An 18,881-nucleotide genomic window follows, 5' to 3' on the forward strand; every position below is an offset into this window, starting at 1 on the left:
TGCTGAACATGAATCTCGAGTGACGGAGAAAAAATCAGGATATCGTCAAGATAGACAAAAACAAAGATGTTCAGCATGTCTCTCAGAACATCATTAACTAATGCCTGAAAAACAGCTGGCGCATTGGTGAGACCGAACGGCAGAACCCGGTACTCAAAATGCCCTAACGGAGTGTTAAACGCCGTTTCCACTCGTCCCCCTCTCTGATGCGCACGAGATGGTAAGCGTTACGAAGGTCCAACTTAGTAAAGCACCTGGCTCCCTGCAGAATCTCGAAGGCTGATGACATAAGGGGAAGCGGATAACGATTCTTAACCGTTATGTCATTCAGCCCTCGATAATCCACGCAGGGGCGCAGAGTACCGTCCTTCTTCTTAACAAAAAGAACCCCGCCCCGGCCGGAGAGGAAGAAGGCACTATGGTACCGGCGTCAAGAGACACAGACAAATAATCCTCGAGAGCCTTACGTTCGGGAGCCGACAGAGAGTATAGTCTACCTCGAGGAGGAGTGGTCCCCGGAAGGAGATCAATACTACAATCATACGACCGGTGAGGAGGAAGGGAGTTGGCTCGGGACCGACTGAAGACCGTGCGCAGATCATGATATTCCTCCGGCACTCCTGTCAAATCGCCAGGTTCCTCCTGAGAAGTAGGGACAGAAGAAACGGGAGGGATGGCAGACATTAAACACTTCACATGACAAGAAACGTTCCAGGATAGGATAGAATTACTAGACCAATTAATAGAAGGATTATGACATACTAGCCAGGGATGACCCAAAACAACAGGTGTAAACGGTGAACGGAAAATCAAAAAAAGAAATAGTCTCACTGTGGTTACCAGATACTGTGAGGGTTAAAGGTAGTGTCTCAAATCTGATACTGGGAAGATGACTACCATCTAAGGCGAACATGGGCGTAGGCTTCTCTAACTCTCTGAAAGGAATGTCATGTTTCCGAACCCATGCTTCGTCCATGAAACAACCCTCAGCCCCAGAGTCTATCAAGGCACTACATGTAGCACCCGAACCGGTCCAGCGTAGATGGACCGACAAAGTAGTACAGGATTTTGATGGAGAGACTTGAGTAGTTGCGCTCACCTGTAGCCCTCCGCTTACAGATGAGCTCTGGCTTTTACTGGACATGAATTAACAAAATGTCCAGCAACTCCGCAATAGAGGCACAGGCGGTTGGTGATCCTCCGTTCCCTCTCCTTAGTCGAGATGCGAATCCCTCCCAGCTGCATGGGCTCAGTCTCAAAGCCAGAGGAGGGAGATGGTTGCGATGCGGAGCAGGGAAACACCGTTGATGCGAGCTCTCTTCCACGAGCCCGGTGACGAAGATCTACCCGTCGTTCTATGCGGATGGCGAGAGCAATCAAAGAGTCCACATCTGAAGGAACCTCCCGGGAGAGAATCTCATCCTTAACCACTGCGTGGAGTCCCTCCAGAAAACGAGCGAGCAGCGCCGGCTCGTTCCACTCACTAGAGGCAGCAAGAGTGCGAAACTCAATAGAATAATCCGTTATGGACCGTTCACCTTGGCATAAGGAAGCCAGGACCCTAGAAGCCTCCCCACCAAAAACTGAACGGTCAAAAACCCGAATCATCTCCTATTTAAAGTTCTGGAACTTGTTAGAGCAATCAGCCCTTGCCTCCCAGATAGCTGTGCCCCATTCTCGAGCCCGGCCAGTAAGGAGTGAAATGACGTAAGCAACCCGAGCTCTCTCTCTAGAGTATGTGTTGGGTTGGAGAGAGAACACAATCTCACACTGCGTGAGAAAGGAGCGGCACTCAGTGGGCTGCCCGGAGTAGCAAGGTGGGTTATTAACCCTAGGTTCTGGAGGCTCGGCAGGCCAGGAAGTAACAGGTGGCACGAGACGTAGACTCTGGAACTGTCCAGAGAGGTCGGAAACCTGAGCGGCCAGGTTCTCCACGGCATGGCGAGCAGCAGACAATTCCTGCTCGTGTCTGCCGAGCATGGCTCCTTGGATCTCGACGGCAGTGTAACGAGCGTCTGAAGTCGCTGGGTCCATTCCTTGGTCGGTTCCTTCTGTCATGCAGGTGAAAGAGGACCCAAAAGCGACTTAACAGAAACAGAGTTTATTCAAGTCCAAACAGAAAACGACAAATCCTGAATCCTTAACAGGAAATGTCCAAACAGGAAATAACAGAAATCCTCTAGTCTGTAGAGGGGAATAACAGGAGAAGCGGCCACAGACTGCAGGTCGCTTCGGGTAGGCGCAGGCCGTAGCTGACAGAGACACCTGCTCACACGCAGCATCTGATGAAGGCAAAAACACGACAGGACAGGGCGATACACAATCACAGCACGGTGAATTCTAAACAAGGAACCGACAGGACAGGAACGGAACACAAAGGAAGAAATAGGGACTCTAATCAGGGGAAAGGATCGGGAACAGGTGTGGGAAGACTAAATGATGATTAGGGGAATAGGAACAGCTGGGAGCAGGAACGGAACGATAGAGAGAAGAGAGAGCGAGAGAGTGAGAGAGGGAGGGGGAGAGAGAGAGGGATAGAAAGAGGGAAAGAACCTAATAAGACCAGCAGAGGGAAACGAATAGAATGGGGAGCACAGGGACAAGACATGATAATAAATGACAAACATGACACATTTGCCCTGCTACTATATCATTCCAGCACCTTACTCACATAACCACCTAGAGTATGCTGGCTTGCTAGCCAATTGAGGTTTTGAGTAATCTCAGCCATTTTCTAATAAAATGCTAGCCAGCTAATTCCTGTTAGCACACAGACAAAGAGTTCATGGGCACATTAGGCTTCAGAAGCCAGCTGGTTAGCTATGATTTCACCATGGGCAACGACAACTGGCAACTACTTCATTTTCAGTCATGTTCAACTTATAACTCGTTTATCCATTGACCACAGCATTAAGGAGGATCACTGACTGAAATGTAGCTAGCTAGAAATGATAGTGAAACCATCATAGGACAAGACTGTATGAAATGTAGGGGGAAGGATGCGCATAGAATCCTCCTGTATTCTGCTAGAATGACACTTAGGCACAGTGTGATCACTGAGCAGGCGTGGACTTGCCTTCTATCCCTCCTCCAATAATCACCGAATATCACACCTACATACAAATACATAGATGGATTAAGAAATTCCATCTGCTCCGGTGCATGGCATTATGAGAGGATGTCGTTATTAGTCATCTAAACTGTTTCTAGTAGGATTTCAATCCCATCATCATCGCCATGTGAACACTGTGGGTCAACATTTGGAGAGCCGTGAGTTTGATTATGTGTGAATATGTCGCTCATTCACATTATTTGTTGCCGTTTTACCCTGCACTTGAGGGCTGTTTTAAGGGAGATCCTTCCACCAATCTTTTTTAAATACACTCCCTCCTCATCGGTATGCTAGCTGTGCCCAACAGACTGTGATTGTTTTGTGTAATCCAGCCGTGCTCTGCATGGCCTGTCAAATTAATGAATCATCAGTCATCAGGTATTATGGGAGAAAAGGAGGCTTGTTTAACTGCCACCTCCCCCAATCTACCCCCCCCCACCCCCCACCCCCCTATCAATGTATTGATCCACCCGCAATGAACGTGGCCAATGAGGCATAGACGGTACAGTGGATAGGCCAGGTTAAAAATCACATCAATCTCAATTCATTTTAGGAGCCTTTCTGACTAAATCGACATTGTAACGGCACAGGGATGAACACAGTGGCTCTGACCGTTCTGCTGTCCACCTAGACTAGCCTTGGCGAATAGCCCTTGCCCCTCCACCTCACACCCCCACCCCCATGTCCACAGTGCCTGAGGAGAAATGTGAAAAGCATGTCATCCCTGAGAAACATCTCCAAATAGAACTGAGCTCACAGTGGAAGCAGATGCGTGGATGGATGTACAGGGCTGTTCTTTGCAGCGATAAAAGGAGATGCTCCACAGGGTTGATTGTCTTACACTCTTCACACTCTGATCTCATGTCTCGTGCACCAATGGAGCAGTCTCAATGGAGACATGGTGACCTTGGAATGACACATTTGCTGTCCTTTCTTTCAATGCCCATATTGATTGAGCTATAAAGCAAAGTTGTTGTGCATTACTGTAGGAGAGGACATTTGGAGACCAACGGTGTCTGTATCATCCTGATTTAACCGTAGAATGGGAGCTTTGCATTCTTTAGTAAAGCACTGATTACTGGACTCCTGCCATATAGAATGTTTACATTCATCTGCCCTTGTTATAAAAGACCAAGTCTCAAATCTAGACATACAGCGCATTTGGGCATATGTCAAATTATATTTCAATATGCTGTCAGTCATCTACCAACAAATAAGTCCAGATGGATATTTTATGATGATGGCAATTTCCAACAGCCTTCCTGGAAGAAAATATAATATTTTCCTGATCTAGGATTTCTGGCGAAGTCATAACACATGATAAGATTCCTTTTGTATTGAGGTGGCCTTGCTGGGCAAGGTGATTCATGAATTTAAAAAACACAAGGCTGCTTTTGGTACACAGCTACTAAAGGGTTTAAGTATCCATTTAAAATGTACGGCTAGGACAATGAAGTCACCCCTTCGCCTCTGATATTTGATTCCATCCTAATGATCTTGTCCTAAATCATTTTACAAGCACTACAATGTTTGTGAATATATATTGTATGGTGAGTGTGATTCCTGTTGACCTCTGTGACCAGGGATGCCTGCCCTGAGGGATGCATGCCCGGAGGGATGCCTGCCCTGGGGGATGCCTGCCCTAAGGGATGCCTGCCCTGAGGGATGCCTGCCCTGAGGGATGCCTGCCCTGAGGGATGACCGTGTCCACCACAACAGATGTCTGATCGGGTGATGCATGCTGGTCTTGATTCCACACATACCTGTAACTATGCAATGTCCCTCTCCTACTGTATCATGACCATAAACAAAAGGCACTACTGTAGCACCGCCAGACATCAAATTAACAACTGTTCATTGTGCTGAGACCATATCCTACCTCTACCTTCCATACCGACCATCCCCCAACTATCCCATAAAGGTTTTCACACATGAAACGCAGTCATATATCATCATCACAGTACGAGCGGCTGTATGGCCTCTACAACCTGCAGTAAACTGTCTGCTGTCTCTACAGACAAACAGGAGAAACCTCTGGTCCCCTGTTTTCTCTGGCCCCTGTGATAATGGCTAGTGGTCATCACATTATACTCTGCCTGCCCGACAATGTCACAGAGCATCTCTCTCATTTGCTGCACAACTCTATTCACAGCACCTCCGCAATGATCCACAATAGCCACCTAATCGTGTAACACAGGGTAGAGTTGAGCGATCTCGTCAATTAGAAATTCCCACATGAGGATGGGATCCCAAAAGGAACTCTAGCGAATGATTAACCCATTGTGGCCTGTTTGCAGCTGTGTAATTATGCCCCCATGTGTGTTGGAGGCAGATGCTAAAATCCATCCCTTCCTAATTAACCTCTGCTGACACGGCTCAGAAACGGATAGAATGGAGCATTTCACAGCTGACATGCTGGCCTAGGCTCAAGTCATGAATCGACTGATCCACAGTGAAATTGCGACATTTCTTTGCTGATTGCAATCGATATTTGATACTTTTTTTCTAAAGAAAGAGAGAAGAACAACAAACACGATAGCTAAGACCTTTGTGTTATTTATCTGTGTGTGTGTGTGTGTGTGTGTGTGTGTGTGTGTGTGTGTGTGTGTGTGTGTGTGTGTGTGTGTGTGTGTGTGTGTGTGTGTGTGTGTGTGTGTGTGTGTGTGTGTGTGTGTGTGTGTGTGTGTGTGTGTGTGTGTGTGTGTGTGTGTGCGTGTTCACACCTCCTCATTTTGACATAGGTAGAGCAGGCTTCATTTTCCCAAAGAATCAGGTGGAAGGTTAGGAATGTGGTTGAGCTGTAGAGTGAATTCCCTGGGTCAGGGTTGGAATAGGAGGGGTTAGAGAGGTGAGCAGGCCCTTTTAGTCTTCACTTATGGACAGAAAACCCTCTATGGAGTGCTGTGAGTCACCAGAGGGAAGGGTTTTTACACAGAACACACTTTGCTCTGTCCCCGCTCTCTCACCCACAAACCCATGCTTTGCCAGACAGTACTAGTCCCTATGGACCTAAAAAAGCTTTAAAATGCATCTCAAAATATGTATGAATCCAAAATCCATTTATCACTGCAGTTTCTAAGTTATGTAGCGATGGTGAATGTTGTAAAACCTATAGGACCAGATTTGCAGACTGAAGCATAAATGTACATTTGGGCAGCACTAGATATTATTTACTTGCCATTGGCATGGAGAGTACTTAATGGCAAAGAAAAAACATGTTATTCTGCTTAGAGAGGGTACCAGGTTAGATGGTTATGTGCTGGTCTATCTTACATCTCCATATTACTGTCCTATGGCTCTTTTGAATTTGCTTTATGAGATGTATGGCAGTTTATGGCACACAAAACACACAATACAGACTTTCAAAATACAAACTCTGGAACCATTAGGAGTATCCATCAAAGTAAAGAATAACAAACACCATTGTGTGTGTGTGTGTGTGTGTGTGTGTGTGTGTGTGTGTGTGTGTGTGTGTGTGTGTGTGTGTGTGTGTGTGTGTGTGTGTGTGTGTGTGTGTGTGTGTGTGTGTGTGTGTGTGTGTGTGTGTGTGTGTGTGTGTGTGTGTGTGTGTGTGTGTGTGTCAGAGAAGGGATGTGTGTAAACGTCATCACAACCTTCTATCTCTCCTCCCCTCTTCACTCACTCTGACTCCCAGGCACATTCCGTAACGTCTCATCCATATCCCGTGAAGGAATGAATCCATCAAGTATTCTGTTATTATAGGTTGTGTGTATGAACGCTGTAAATCCACAGTGTATAGTAAGCCCACAGAATATAGAGCAAAGCATTATGTCCCCCCCTACTTCTCCACTGCCTGGACCTCATATCTCCATGGTTATCCCCACATGCAGCCCCAGTCCCAGTTGCACTCCTCTGAATCTGAAAGAGACAGAGATGGAGAGTGGGAGGAGGACATGGGGATGGGGTGGGGGGGCTGCAAGGTGGATACTCCTCACTCTTTGTGGTAATGCTTTTAAATGCAGCTATGTATGCTGGAAAGCCTCTGCTCACTGAATTTCAAAATACCTCCAGCACCATTGTTTTTTTTCCTCCTCTGTGTACCAAATACAAGCTGCAAGCAGTCACGCTGCTGTTTCCATGGCAATATATATCTGTGAGAGGAATTCATTAACCCTTTCTCGCAGGGGTTCCGCGCAGAAATCCCACGTAGAATACATATAGGCAAACAGGCAGGGATGCTTCTATTTACGGAAGCCTTCTCACATTTGATACATGATAGTAAATCCATGCAGGCTTTATTTTTGGTCATGGCACATTTTGCTGACTTCTGTAGTTTTCATGAATTTACATGATATTAGTATAGACAAGCCTTGATTAATTTATTCAAACTAGCTAGAAAGAGAGCCTGTTAGGTGTGTATTGAGTCTAAATTTAAAGGAAAGAAAATCCATTAGAATGGTCTTAATTTCCCATGATCCATCCAGGTAAAATGTGCATCAAGACTAACACTGTGTTAAACATGCCAGCTGTGAATAGAGGGTTAAGAGAATGTCCAGATGTAGCCCTTTGCCTCTTTAAGACGGGTCCACATCACAGATAGATAGAGATTGGCTCAAATGTATAATAAACAAAGTGCTGGCTGAAGTGCAGCTTGTCAAAGAAAAAGGAGAGAGAGGAGAGAAAGAGAGAAAGAGGAGAGACAGATAGAGAGAGAGAGAGAGAGAGAGAGAGAGAGAGAGAGAGAGAGAGAGAGAGAGAGAGAGAGAGAGAGAGAGAGAGAGAGAGAGAGAGAGAGAGAGAGAGAGAGAGAGAGAGAGAGAGAGAGAGAGAGAGGGAGAGAGATAGAGAGCGAGGGAGAGGTGAGAGAGAGAGAGAGTGAGAGAGAGAGAGAGAGAGAGGAGGGACAGAGAGAGAGGAGAGACAGAGAGAGAGAGGAGAGACAGAGAGAGAGGAGATAGAGAGAGGAGAGACAGAGAGAGAGGAGAGAGAGAGAGGAGGGAGGAGTAAGAGAGGAGAGAAAGAGGAGAGAGAGAGAGAAAGATGAGAGAGAGAGGAGAAAGAGAGAGAGAGAAGGAGGTGAGAGAGAGAGGAGAGACAGGGAGCGAGAGAGGTGAGAGAGAGAGAGGAGATAAAGAAGAGAGAGAGCGAGGAGAGAGAGAAAGAGGAAAGAGGAGTAAGAGAGGAGAGAGAGAGGTGAGAGAGAGGAGAGACTGGGAGAGAGAGAGAGGTGAGAGAGGAGTAAGAGAGGAGAGACTGGGAGAGAGAGAGAGGTGGGAGAGAGGTGAGAGAGGAGTAAGAGAGGAGAGACTGGGAGAGAGAGAGAAATACACACAAAACACAGGCACCCAAGCAGATAGGTATGTACACACACACACACACACACACACACACACACCTGACACCTCACTGATGATTACCCAGCAGATTGCTTAAGACATGGGGGCGTAAGTGAACACAACACCTGAGGTTTCACAGACATCAGTCCCCTGCCTGTTCATCTGGCTCAGTAGCCACTCTTACGTGTGTGTGTGTGTGTGTGTGTGTGTGTGTGTGTGTGTGTGTGTGTGTGTGTGTGTGTGTGTGTGTGTGTGTGTGTGTGTGTGTGTGTGTGTGTGTGTGTGTGTGTGTGTGTGTGTGTGTGTGTGTGTGTGTGTGTGTGTGTGTGTGTGTGTGTGTGTGCGTGTGTGCGTGTGTGTGTGTGAACACGTGATTTTGCACTTGAGCCTGCATGTGCCTGCTTGCGCATATGTGCTAGTGTATGAAGCAACATGACTTGACTTGTGCACAAAATATACCCCATCGACACAACAATGACTTCTCTGAATATGGTTCAATAATGATAGACCATTGCAAAGATTAACCTTTTGTTTGCCCTTTACAAATACTTAATTATTCATGTGTTTTGAATTAATGGATGCCATGTCTGTATAACGAAAGGTTAATAAATTGAGAGGGAACAGGGTTGAGTATAGGGAAGATAACACAGACATACATTCTGCACGTTTGGATTGTCTTACACATTCTCTGTCACTAACATGAATCAAGTGTAAGGCGGAGCCATATGGCCATATCCCAGCTAACTTCTGGAGTAGGTCACATCACATGATGTGGTGAGATGTCCTGGCTCAGAGGACAACTGTGTGTTTAAGGTCAGGTAGTAAGCTTTCAGGAAGGAGCTGGTCAGGTATGGGCAAGTACAGTTTAACAGTGTGGTGTCTGGAGGGAGGTGGTTCTATATGGGGAGTACAGCGTGGTGTCTGGAGGGAGGTGGTTCTATATGGGGAGTACAGCGTGGTGTCTGGAGGGAGGTGGTTCTATATGGGGAGTACAGCGTGGTGTCTGGAGGGAGGTGGTTCTATATGGGGAGTACAGCGTGGTGTCTGGAGGGAGGTGGTTCTATATGGGGAGTACAGCGTGGTGTCTGGAGGGAGGTGGTTCTATATGGGGAGTACAGTGTGGTGTCTGGAGGCAGGTGGTTCTATATGGGGAGTACAGTGTGGTGTCTGGAGGCAGGTGGTTCTATATGGGGAGTACAGCGTGGTGTCTGGAGGGAGGTGGTTCTATATGGGGAGTACAGCGTGGTGTCTGGAGGGAGGTGGTTCTATATGGGGAGTACAGTGTGGTGTCTGGAGGGAGTTGGTTCTATATGGGGAGTACAGCGTAGTTTCTGGAGGGAGGTGGTTCTATATGGGGAGTACAGCATGGTGTCTGGAGGGGTGTGGTTCTATATGGGGAGTACAGCGTGGTGTCTGGAGGGAGGTGGTTCTATATGGGGAGTACAGCGTGGTGTCTGGAGGGAGGTGGTTCTATATGGGGAGTACAGCGTGGTGTCTGGAGGCAGGTGGTTCTATATGGGGAGTACAGTGTGGTTTCTGGAGGGAGGTGGTTCTATATTGGTAGTACAGTGGGATGTCTGGAGGGAGGTGGTTCTATATGGGGAGTACAGTGTGGTTTCTGGAGGGAGGTGGTTCTATATGGGGAGTACAGCGTAGTTTCTGGAGGGAGGTGGTTCTATATGGGGAGTACAGTGTGGTTTCTGGGGGGAGGTGGTTCTATATGGGGAGTACAGTGTGGTTTCTGGAGGGAGGTGGTTCTATATGGGGAGTACAGCGTGGTGTCTGGAGGGAGGTGGTTCTATATGGGGAGTACAGTGTGGTGTCTGGAGGGAGATGGTTCTATATGGGGAGTACAGTGTGGTGTCTGGAGGGAGGTGGTTCTATATGGGGAGTACAGCATGGGTTCTGGAGGGATGTGGTTCTATATGGGGAGTACAGCATTGTGTCTGGAGGGAGATGGTTCTATATGGGGAGTGCATCATGGGTTCTGGAAGGAGATGGTTCTATCTTGGAGTACAGCGTGGGTTCTGGAGGGAGATGGTTCTATATGGGGAGTGCAGCATGGGTTCTGGAGGGAGATGGTTCTATCTTGGAGTACAGCGTGGTGTCTGGAGGGAGATGGTTCTCTATGGGGAGTACAGTGTGGTTTCTGGAGGGAGGTGGTTCTATATGGGGAGTACAGTGTGGTTTCTGGAGGGAGGTGCTTCTATATGGGGAGTACAGTGTGGTTTCTGGAGGGAGGTGGTTCTATATGGGGAGTACAGTGTGGTGTCTGGAGGGAGGTGGTTCTATATGGGGAGTACAGCGTGGTGTCTGGAGGGAGGTGGTTCTATATGGGGAGTACAGTGTGGTTTCTGGAGGGAGGTGGTTCTATATGGGGAGTACAGTGTGGTTTCTGGAGGCAGGTGGTTCTATATGGGGAGTACAGTGTGGTGTCTGGAGGGAGGTGGTTCTATATGGGGAGTACAGCATGGGTTCTGGAGGGATGTGGTTCTATATGGGGAGTAGAGTGTGGTGTCTGGAGGGAGGTGGTTCTATATGGGGAGTACAGCATGGGTTCTGGAGGGATGTGGTTCTATATAGGGAGTACAGCATTGTGTCTGGAGGGAGATGGTTCTATATGGGAAGTGCAGCATGGGTTCTGGAGGGAGATGGTTCTATCTTGGAGTACAGCGTGGGTTCTGGAGGGAGATGGTTTTATATGGGGAGTACAGCATGGGTTCTGGAGGGAGATGGTTCTATATGGGGAGTACAGCATGGGTTCTGGAGGGAGATGGTTCTATATGGGAAGTACTTCATGGGTTCTGGAGGGAGGTGGTTCTATATGGGGAGTACAACGTGGTGTCTGGAGGGTAGTGGTTCTATCTTGGAGTACAGCGTGGGTTCTGGAGGGAGGCGGTTCTATATGGGAGTACAGCGTGTTGTGGGCTGTGGGGAAGAGTGAGTAGTGACAGCATCAGCACAAACTGGAGCTCTTATATAGTGCCATCAGAAAGTATTCAGACCCCTTGGCTTTTTCCATATTTTGTTACTTTACAGCCTTATTCTACAATGGATTAATGAAAATAAACATCCTCGGAAATCTACACACAATTCATCTGAATGACAAAGCAAAAACAGGGTTTTATAAATTTTTGCAAATGAAATATTACGACCGAAATACCTGATTTATATAAGATTTCAGACCCTTTGCTATGGGACTCAAAATTGAGCTTAGTTGCATCCTGTTTCCATTGATCATCCTTGATATGTTTCTACAACTTGATTGGAGTAAACCTGTTGTAAATTCAATTGATTGGACATGAGCTGGGAAGGCACACACCTGTTTATATAAGGTCCCAAAGTTGACAGTTTATGTCAGAGCAAAAACCAAGCCATGAGGTCATGTCCTTAAGTGGCCAAGCCAGAGCCAGGACTTGAACCTGATAGAACATATCTGGAGAGACCTGAAAATTGCTGTGCAGCAATGCTCCAATCTGACAGAGATTGAGAGGATCTGAATGGGAGAAATTCCCCAAATACAGGTGGTCCAAGCTTGTAGTGTCATACCCAAGAAGACTCGAGGCTGTAATCAGTGCCAAAGGTGCTTCAACAAAGCACTGAGTAAATGGTCTGAATACTTTTGTCAATTTGATATTTCAGTTTTTTATTTAGCAAAGTATTTTTTTTAACGTTTTTTTTTTGCTTTGTCATTATGGGGTATGGTGTGTAGATTGATGAGGAAAAATAATGCTGTAACGTAACTAAATGTGAAAAAAGTCAAGGGGTCTGAATACTAACCGAAGGCACTGCATGTACATTGCAATTTATTGGCCTCATTGCTATTCCAGTATTTATTTGGGCAAAATAGTACACACTCATTACCCTTTTAATGACTGCATGGTTTTTCTGCTGCCATTTGGAGCCTATTGAAATTAGTGAGATAGCATGGTAGTTGAACAAACCAACGCTGTGGGATCCAAAGGCCTCATAACACATGATTGGCTGCGTCCAGCATTGCTGTTAGTTGGTTTTGTTCATTACCCTTTCTGTTTATGCTTTGTCAAGATTTGCTCATCCATTTTGGTTCAGATCTACGGTATGTCTTATTCATCCGCCCTTTAACTCTCTCTCTCTCTCTCTCTCTCTCTCTCTCTCTCTCTCTCTCTCTCTCTCTCTCTCTCTCTCTCTCTCTCTCTCTCTCTCTCTCTGACCAATATAAGCCTAACATAATGACAGTAAGTACATACAGACTAGAACTATATGTAATCCAATTGTGTGGCCTAATTGGCTGTGTTGAAATGCCCTCATCTCTAAACATAGCTTTTAATGGCAGTTGTGGATCCACACGGATGGGAAGCCCCAAACCGTGAGTTACATTGTTTGGCTCGTTAAGACTATTCACAGTACTGTACACGACGCTCGACGTCCCAAGTAGCATCTCATAGCATGTATTATATAACACTGTTACGATACACTGTGGAAATGTGTCACTGTGGTCGTTTGTTATGAATTGTCATGTTGTTGTGAAGTCGAAAGGCATTCTCTCTATTGTCATGTTGCTTCAGTTCTCCTTTATTCGCACTATACCTTTTGCTATACCATTGCATATACTGTAGCACTCAAACAAATGACCGGATTCTGAACGCCTTCAAAGAAAATGTGAGGGTTACAGTTACAATGAACTCCCCTTGAGAACAGCATCATTTAAGGGGGATTCACTTGCTTGCCTATCGTACGACACACAGTTTGTTACTGGCCGTTACGATTTGTGTTTTGTCTAAATATAGTGAACTGAACACCTCCTGTTTGATCAGGCCTTGCGACAGTGACCAGGGAGAGAGTAGCAGTGTGAGTGAGTGCATGTAGAAACTCATCAGTGAGATGGTACCCTTAGCAGAAAGCCCAGAGCATACATCAGTTATACAACCATTGATTTTCACATTTCTTTCTTCCTTTAGCCCAAGCAGTCGTTGTCAGGTGTAACATGAGAAAAGGCAGTATTTTTCAAGCCCTGTTGCTCCCTGGAGGTCTGCTGGAACTCTCTGTTCCCCATGGAGGGTGAAAACAGGAAGACAATTGGTGGTCCAGGGGAGATGGACTGGAGCCCTTCGCACAACACTGTCACCCTCCCTATCCCACTATTGGGCCGATATGACCCTCCCAAATCAGATATGTCACAGCAATCACTGAGTGGCTTGAATGAGCGCATTACCTAAAGTTAGTCTGTGCTGTTTGTAGGAAAGAGAGGCACATGATTACATGTTTTAACTAATAGAAATGTCCACTATCATTTATCAAGCATAACCAAAGGACCTCTCTGTAAAGGATGAGATTTAGCTGGATGTAGATGTAGCCTAGTCCTGTATTTATTTCCAGGGATTCTTGGCTGCACCTAGATGGTTGCTGACCATTGTCTTCTAGTGCTGAACTTCGGGATTCCCATTCTGACACTGTCCATGGTGCTGAATCTCCAATCGCTGCTATACATTGTTGGTTTCCTTCACCATCTGACCTTTTTCTATTGTGACAGGCACCACAGATAATCCTGCAGAAACATTTCAATTTCATAGTTCATAGATGAACCCACCACAGTAAGGGAGATGTTGAGAGAGAAGTGCAATGTGGTTTTATGTATGTCATTGTGCCCAGGCATGTCACATTCAGTGTACAGGTGCAGGGAAATGTGTTGCTTTACATGGTCAGCATAGGAGTACGGCCCCCTGAAGCAATTAGGGTTAAGTGCCTTGCTCAAGGAAACATCAACCTTTGGGTTACTGGCCCAACTCTCTAACCACTAGGCTACCTGCCACCCATAGCTAGAGAAGAAGAGCAAGATAGTGACTGGGAGGCAGCAATGCATTAAGCATGTGATACTATTTATATCAGAGGAGTAAGGGTGACCCAATAACTCGCATGCGTTATGCAACATGTGAGCAAAGGGAAAAAAGGAGCAGGGAGCACACACATCTCAGGGGCTTGGATGGCCTTCCACAGAAGCCAATTAGAGCCAGGTCCTGTGTTCAGGTGACCCCGGAGACTAGGGTTCCAGCATGCATGGATGGGCTTTGGGGGGAAAGGCAAGTGGACAGAGGTGTCGATTTTGTGTCCCTCAGAGACTGTGCTAAGGGGGACCCATCTGGCACACTGTCTGAGATGCTCCGTCTCTCTCCCCACAGCTAGATAGCGCTCCAGCTAAGCTGACCCTCGATCTTCCTCTGACACAACCCACCCTGGTGAAGACCTATAGTTAAGGGTTGTCTGAAAAGGAAATGAAAGGGAAATCTCTAGCTATTTTCCACATTTTCATCCCGTTTTCTGTTGGTTCGGGAACAATATCAATGAACTAATCATCTTCTTGCAAGATATTGTGGAATATACAAGAATCTTTACTTTTTGTGTATACTGTATGCCAGCCCTAACCATATACCAACACCTACACTAGTAAGCAACTAATACATGTAATAAAACAATTGTTGAAAATGTTTGACATATACAATTTTGAGATTCAACAACCAAAATGTGTGATATTTACAAAGTAAAAGGGTGTTGCCATCAATCCATTGCAGTGTTGCATTTCCAAACAGCAGGCTTGGCTGTGTTCATTGAGTCAGCAAAAAGAAGTGCCTTGGCTTCAGTGAGATGCAATTCTCTCTCTTGCTCTCTCTCCCTTTTTCTCTTTAAGAATGCATCTTAAGTTTGTCTTTTTACAATCATACAGGAAATTAATTCATTCAATGAAATTATAACAAAAATACATATTCAACATCATGCTCTCTACAACACTGTATATTTGAATTAAATTATTCGTGCAACAAATATAATTAACTTTTAAAATGTAAATATAGAGGCAGAGAATAAAAGTGAATTAAATGTTTCCAGGCATATTGCAGTGGATTAAGGCTGTTTAAGTGTATAAAGGCTTGCTACTGATTAAGATCGGCGTCAGCTATTGACACGCCTGACGATGCGCTTGTCCACTGTTATAGATTAGCTGTTTTAACACTTTTTTTGTACAAATGTGTACTTTTTCATCACCAATTAAGTTCATGATACAGAGAAAGCCCAAATAGTTGCTGGTTTGACCTCAATATCAATCAGTCCAGCACCACTGACAGAGTGGCTGGCTCTCTAGCACAGACGATCAATACAAACTCTCCACTCTCAGTCACTCACTTTATTTGGATAGTCCAGATTGTCCGTCTGCAGATGCTCTACAGATGGTCATGCTATCAACAAACTATCTGTTGAGAAGCAACTGCTTGCTAAGGTTATGGTTAGGATAAAGGTTAGCGTTAGTAGATAGTTGAAATGTCACTGATAGTCTGTAGACGGTCTGTAGAGCATCTGGAGATGGACTATCCAAATAAAGTGTTATCAAACTCTCTTCACACTTGGTGTGTACAGTAGTAAGTTACAGTAAGTTTGTTCTATTCTGTTTGTTCTATTTCAAAGCTTGCCAGATTGTGTTACACTATATTATTGTCATGATGATGGTGATGAGGTGAGGCTGGGTGATTCAAAGTGTAGCCATAGCAGTAAGTTCAGTCCTCTCTAAAATAAGTGGGAGGCCAACTAAGTTCATTACTGTGCAGTGGCAAAACAAGTTTGTCTCTGTTAAGACACTTACAAAGATAACAAGACCGTGGTAAGGTTTGAAAACAAGCCGAGACAATATGGTGATTCAAACTGTAACCATAGCAGTGAGTTCAGTCTCTCTAAAATGCAGGGGAGGCTAAATACGTTTATTATTGTGCAGTGGGAAAACAATTTTGCCTCTGTTAAAACACTGACAAAGAGAACACACACCATTCAAAAGGTATTCCAGGCCCAACACGTCACTGAACCCTAATTATATGTTAGCATTTGGAAGTATGGTTCACACATGGGCCTATACATCCGAATGTCTGCTCCTCTGTCCGACAGATGATGCCACAGTAGTGGCAGTGGTTCTTTCAATGAGCTTTTGCACATAGCCTTCGAAACACCATAACTGCATCAGTGCTCGCTGGGTTGCTTAGCAACTGGATAGCACATAGATCCCGACAGAAAGCCTCCTCTTCTGTGTGAAACACATCTTGTCTGATTGTACCATGTGATGTGTATTTGAGTAATAATGTGATTATCATTCAAATAAATACTTGAATAATGTTTTATGCTATTTAAGTTATTGATCTAATATGCTCAAGTGGCTGCAGCAGTGCCTGTATGTTCTTTATCTACTTACACAACTGTATGGATGTAATGTGAATTGCATTTAGCTGCATTTCAATTGTGTGTGTGTGTGTGTGTGTGTGTGTGTGTGTGTGTGTGTGTGTGTGTGTGTGTGTGTGTGTGTGTGTGTGTGTGTGTGTGTGTGTGTGTGTGTGTGTGTGTGTGTGTGTGTGTGTGTGTGTGTGTGTGTGTGTGTGTGTGTGTGTGTGTGTGTTTGTTGTCTTCAGTCAGTACCCTATGAGTGTTGATGTGTGTTCAAATAGGCTATGTGGTAAAGTGGTAATGCATGTAACGCACCGGAAGGTACTAGCAACATTCTAATGGGTTGCAGGGAGAATAGACTCATATGGCCATCATTTCAATTCATTCCTTGGCGATTCAGTGCATGGATAGGCTGCCGTTGAAATTTCTCCTTAGATTTCAGATTTTTACAATTTCAATTAACATTAGCATTTTATACAATACATTAGGCTGAACTTATTTCCCACGAAATCTTGTACAAGGGAATTTCAACACTTGTTTTCACCGCAAATGCTCTTGTGGGTGTTCCTCAATCTTTGCCATTATTTGCTCAGTGCTTCGAGAAGAAGATGAACGAAACATGTAAGTTATTCAATCAAGAGATAAGGCTGGACAACGGCGACGGCTGGGCATTTCACTTGGTTATCCTCTTTGACATAAAATCCAATGTTGTGATACATACACTGGCCGATATATATGACGGGTCATCCATATTTCGCTGTGCCTAATTTTCCACCAGAAGGGTGATAGAGCCTGCTCTGACGTCTGCATCAGATATTGTCCATTGCATTTTTTTATGGACATTTTTTCCTCACTGACTTTGAGTTGAGAGAAGCAAATGTACATCATCATCAGCAACAAAAGGGGAATGAAGATTTATGTTTTATTTTTTTTACCCACGCCTCCCCTTTCACCCCCAAACATTTACAGCTAAAACAAATTCTTAAACACATCATAGCCTACATTGTGGAACAATCTCTAGCGCCGGAGCATCGCTGGAACCATGCCTCTTCTGCAGGTTTGGACTGGGAAATTGCAACTGCCAATTTAATCAACAAGACGCTGCTGTTCTTTATCAGACGTCTCTCAGTTTTTCTGGGCTTTTTCGTTTTTAAAGAAAAGGGCTTGTTATTACTTTTTGAAAGTCTTGTGTAGGCTGTAATGAGCAAGATGTCGGATCTTCTGGTGTTGGTTGAGGGGGTCTGTGACCTGCACGGATTTCCATAGCTTGGGAAAACAGCTTGGACCAATTGAGGTTTAAACACGCATTTTGTATAAAGCCATTACATGACTAAATGTAATGTATCATTTTTTTCCAGCAATTTATTTGAATTGCTTTTTTAAACTTTCTTTTCACAATTTTCTTTGGACCACAAGCGGTTGGATTATTGAAACTATATAAGGATTTGTGGAAATGTTGGGTCCTCAAGAAGATAAATTATGTGGAATGTTCTCTGCTTTGGCGGCTCTGTCCTTCGTTTGCTTTGTTCAAAGGTAAGACAGCATTCTAAGATATATTTCCATGAGAGCAAAAGCTTATCATAACCCTCAGAAGGCTATAGGAAGAAATCAGATTTTGTCAGCACCGACATTAAGGCGACATTACTACTCGTATTGCGTTTGCAATCTTAACACGAAACCATTTTCTGCGGCGCACGCGCTTGTGTGCGAGCAAGAGGCGCGCGTTCATGTTGTCTATTGTTAAACGCACTCCTATCCAAATTGTAAATAGCGGCTAATTGGCTGGGGCGAGTATCAATCATATTAAATACAATCAGACCGTACATACCCGATAATTAGTAACAATGCTGAGTCTATTAAATTAGCCTTTGATCAATCAGCACCAATAGCTTTTTAATGGATGTTAGCTAGAGGAATGTAGCCAAAGCCTCATCCGTACTGTAATTTTAAGACGTTAACTATAGACGTATATCTGCGCAATGTACATGGAAAGAAGAAAATCATAAATCCACCTAAATGCAAATGACCATGTCTTGATTCCACCCACATCAACAACACCATGTCGCCTACCGACTACCGATTTATCCTTGATCAGCGGGATAAAATAAAACTCAAACGCCTGTCAGTCGTCTAAAGTAGGTCATCATCACTTCAACACGTATGATTTTGAATTTGATCAAACCTTTAATTCAACATTCACACTACTCTTCAAGTCTTCAGTCCTCTCCAGTGTTGCGTATTTTGAGCACCTGTAACCGCCTAGTGGAGATGGTGAAGTAGGCTTAGCAATAGAAGGA

The 18,881-nt window shown here is 44.9% G+C and overlaps 1 protein-coding gene across 1 annotated transcript in view; it reads left to right on the plus strand.

Annotated features, from left to right (window-relative positions):
- Positions 1-16,982: 16,982 nt before the first annotated feature.
- The window catches only part of LOC124007883 (gamma-aminobutyric acid receptor subunit beta-4-like), a 67,762-nt gene continuing 65,863 nt past the window's right edge, over positions 16,983-18,881 (plus strand). The window contains exon 1 of the mRNA XM_046318716.1: positions 16,983-18,117. Coding sequence (XP_046174672.1) covers positions 18,038-18,117 — 80 coding nt within the window. The 5' untranslated portion in view covers positions 16,983-18,037. The remainder of the gene's footprint in view (positions 18,118-18,881) is intronic.

The sequence above is a fragment of the Oncorhynchus gorbuscha genome, linkage group LG02 (genome assembly GCF_021184085.1).
Source record: "Oncorhynchus gorbuscha isolate QuinsamMale2020 ecotype Even-year linkage group LG02, OgorEven_v1.0, whole genome shotgun sequence".
Classification (NCBI taxonomy): Eukaryota; Metazoa; Chordata; class Actinopteri; order Salmoniformes; family Salmonidae; genus Oncorhynchus; species Oncorhynchus gorbuscha.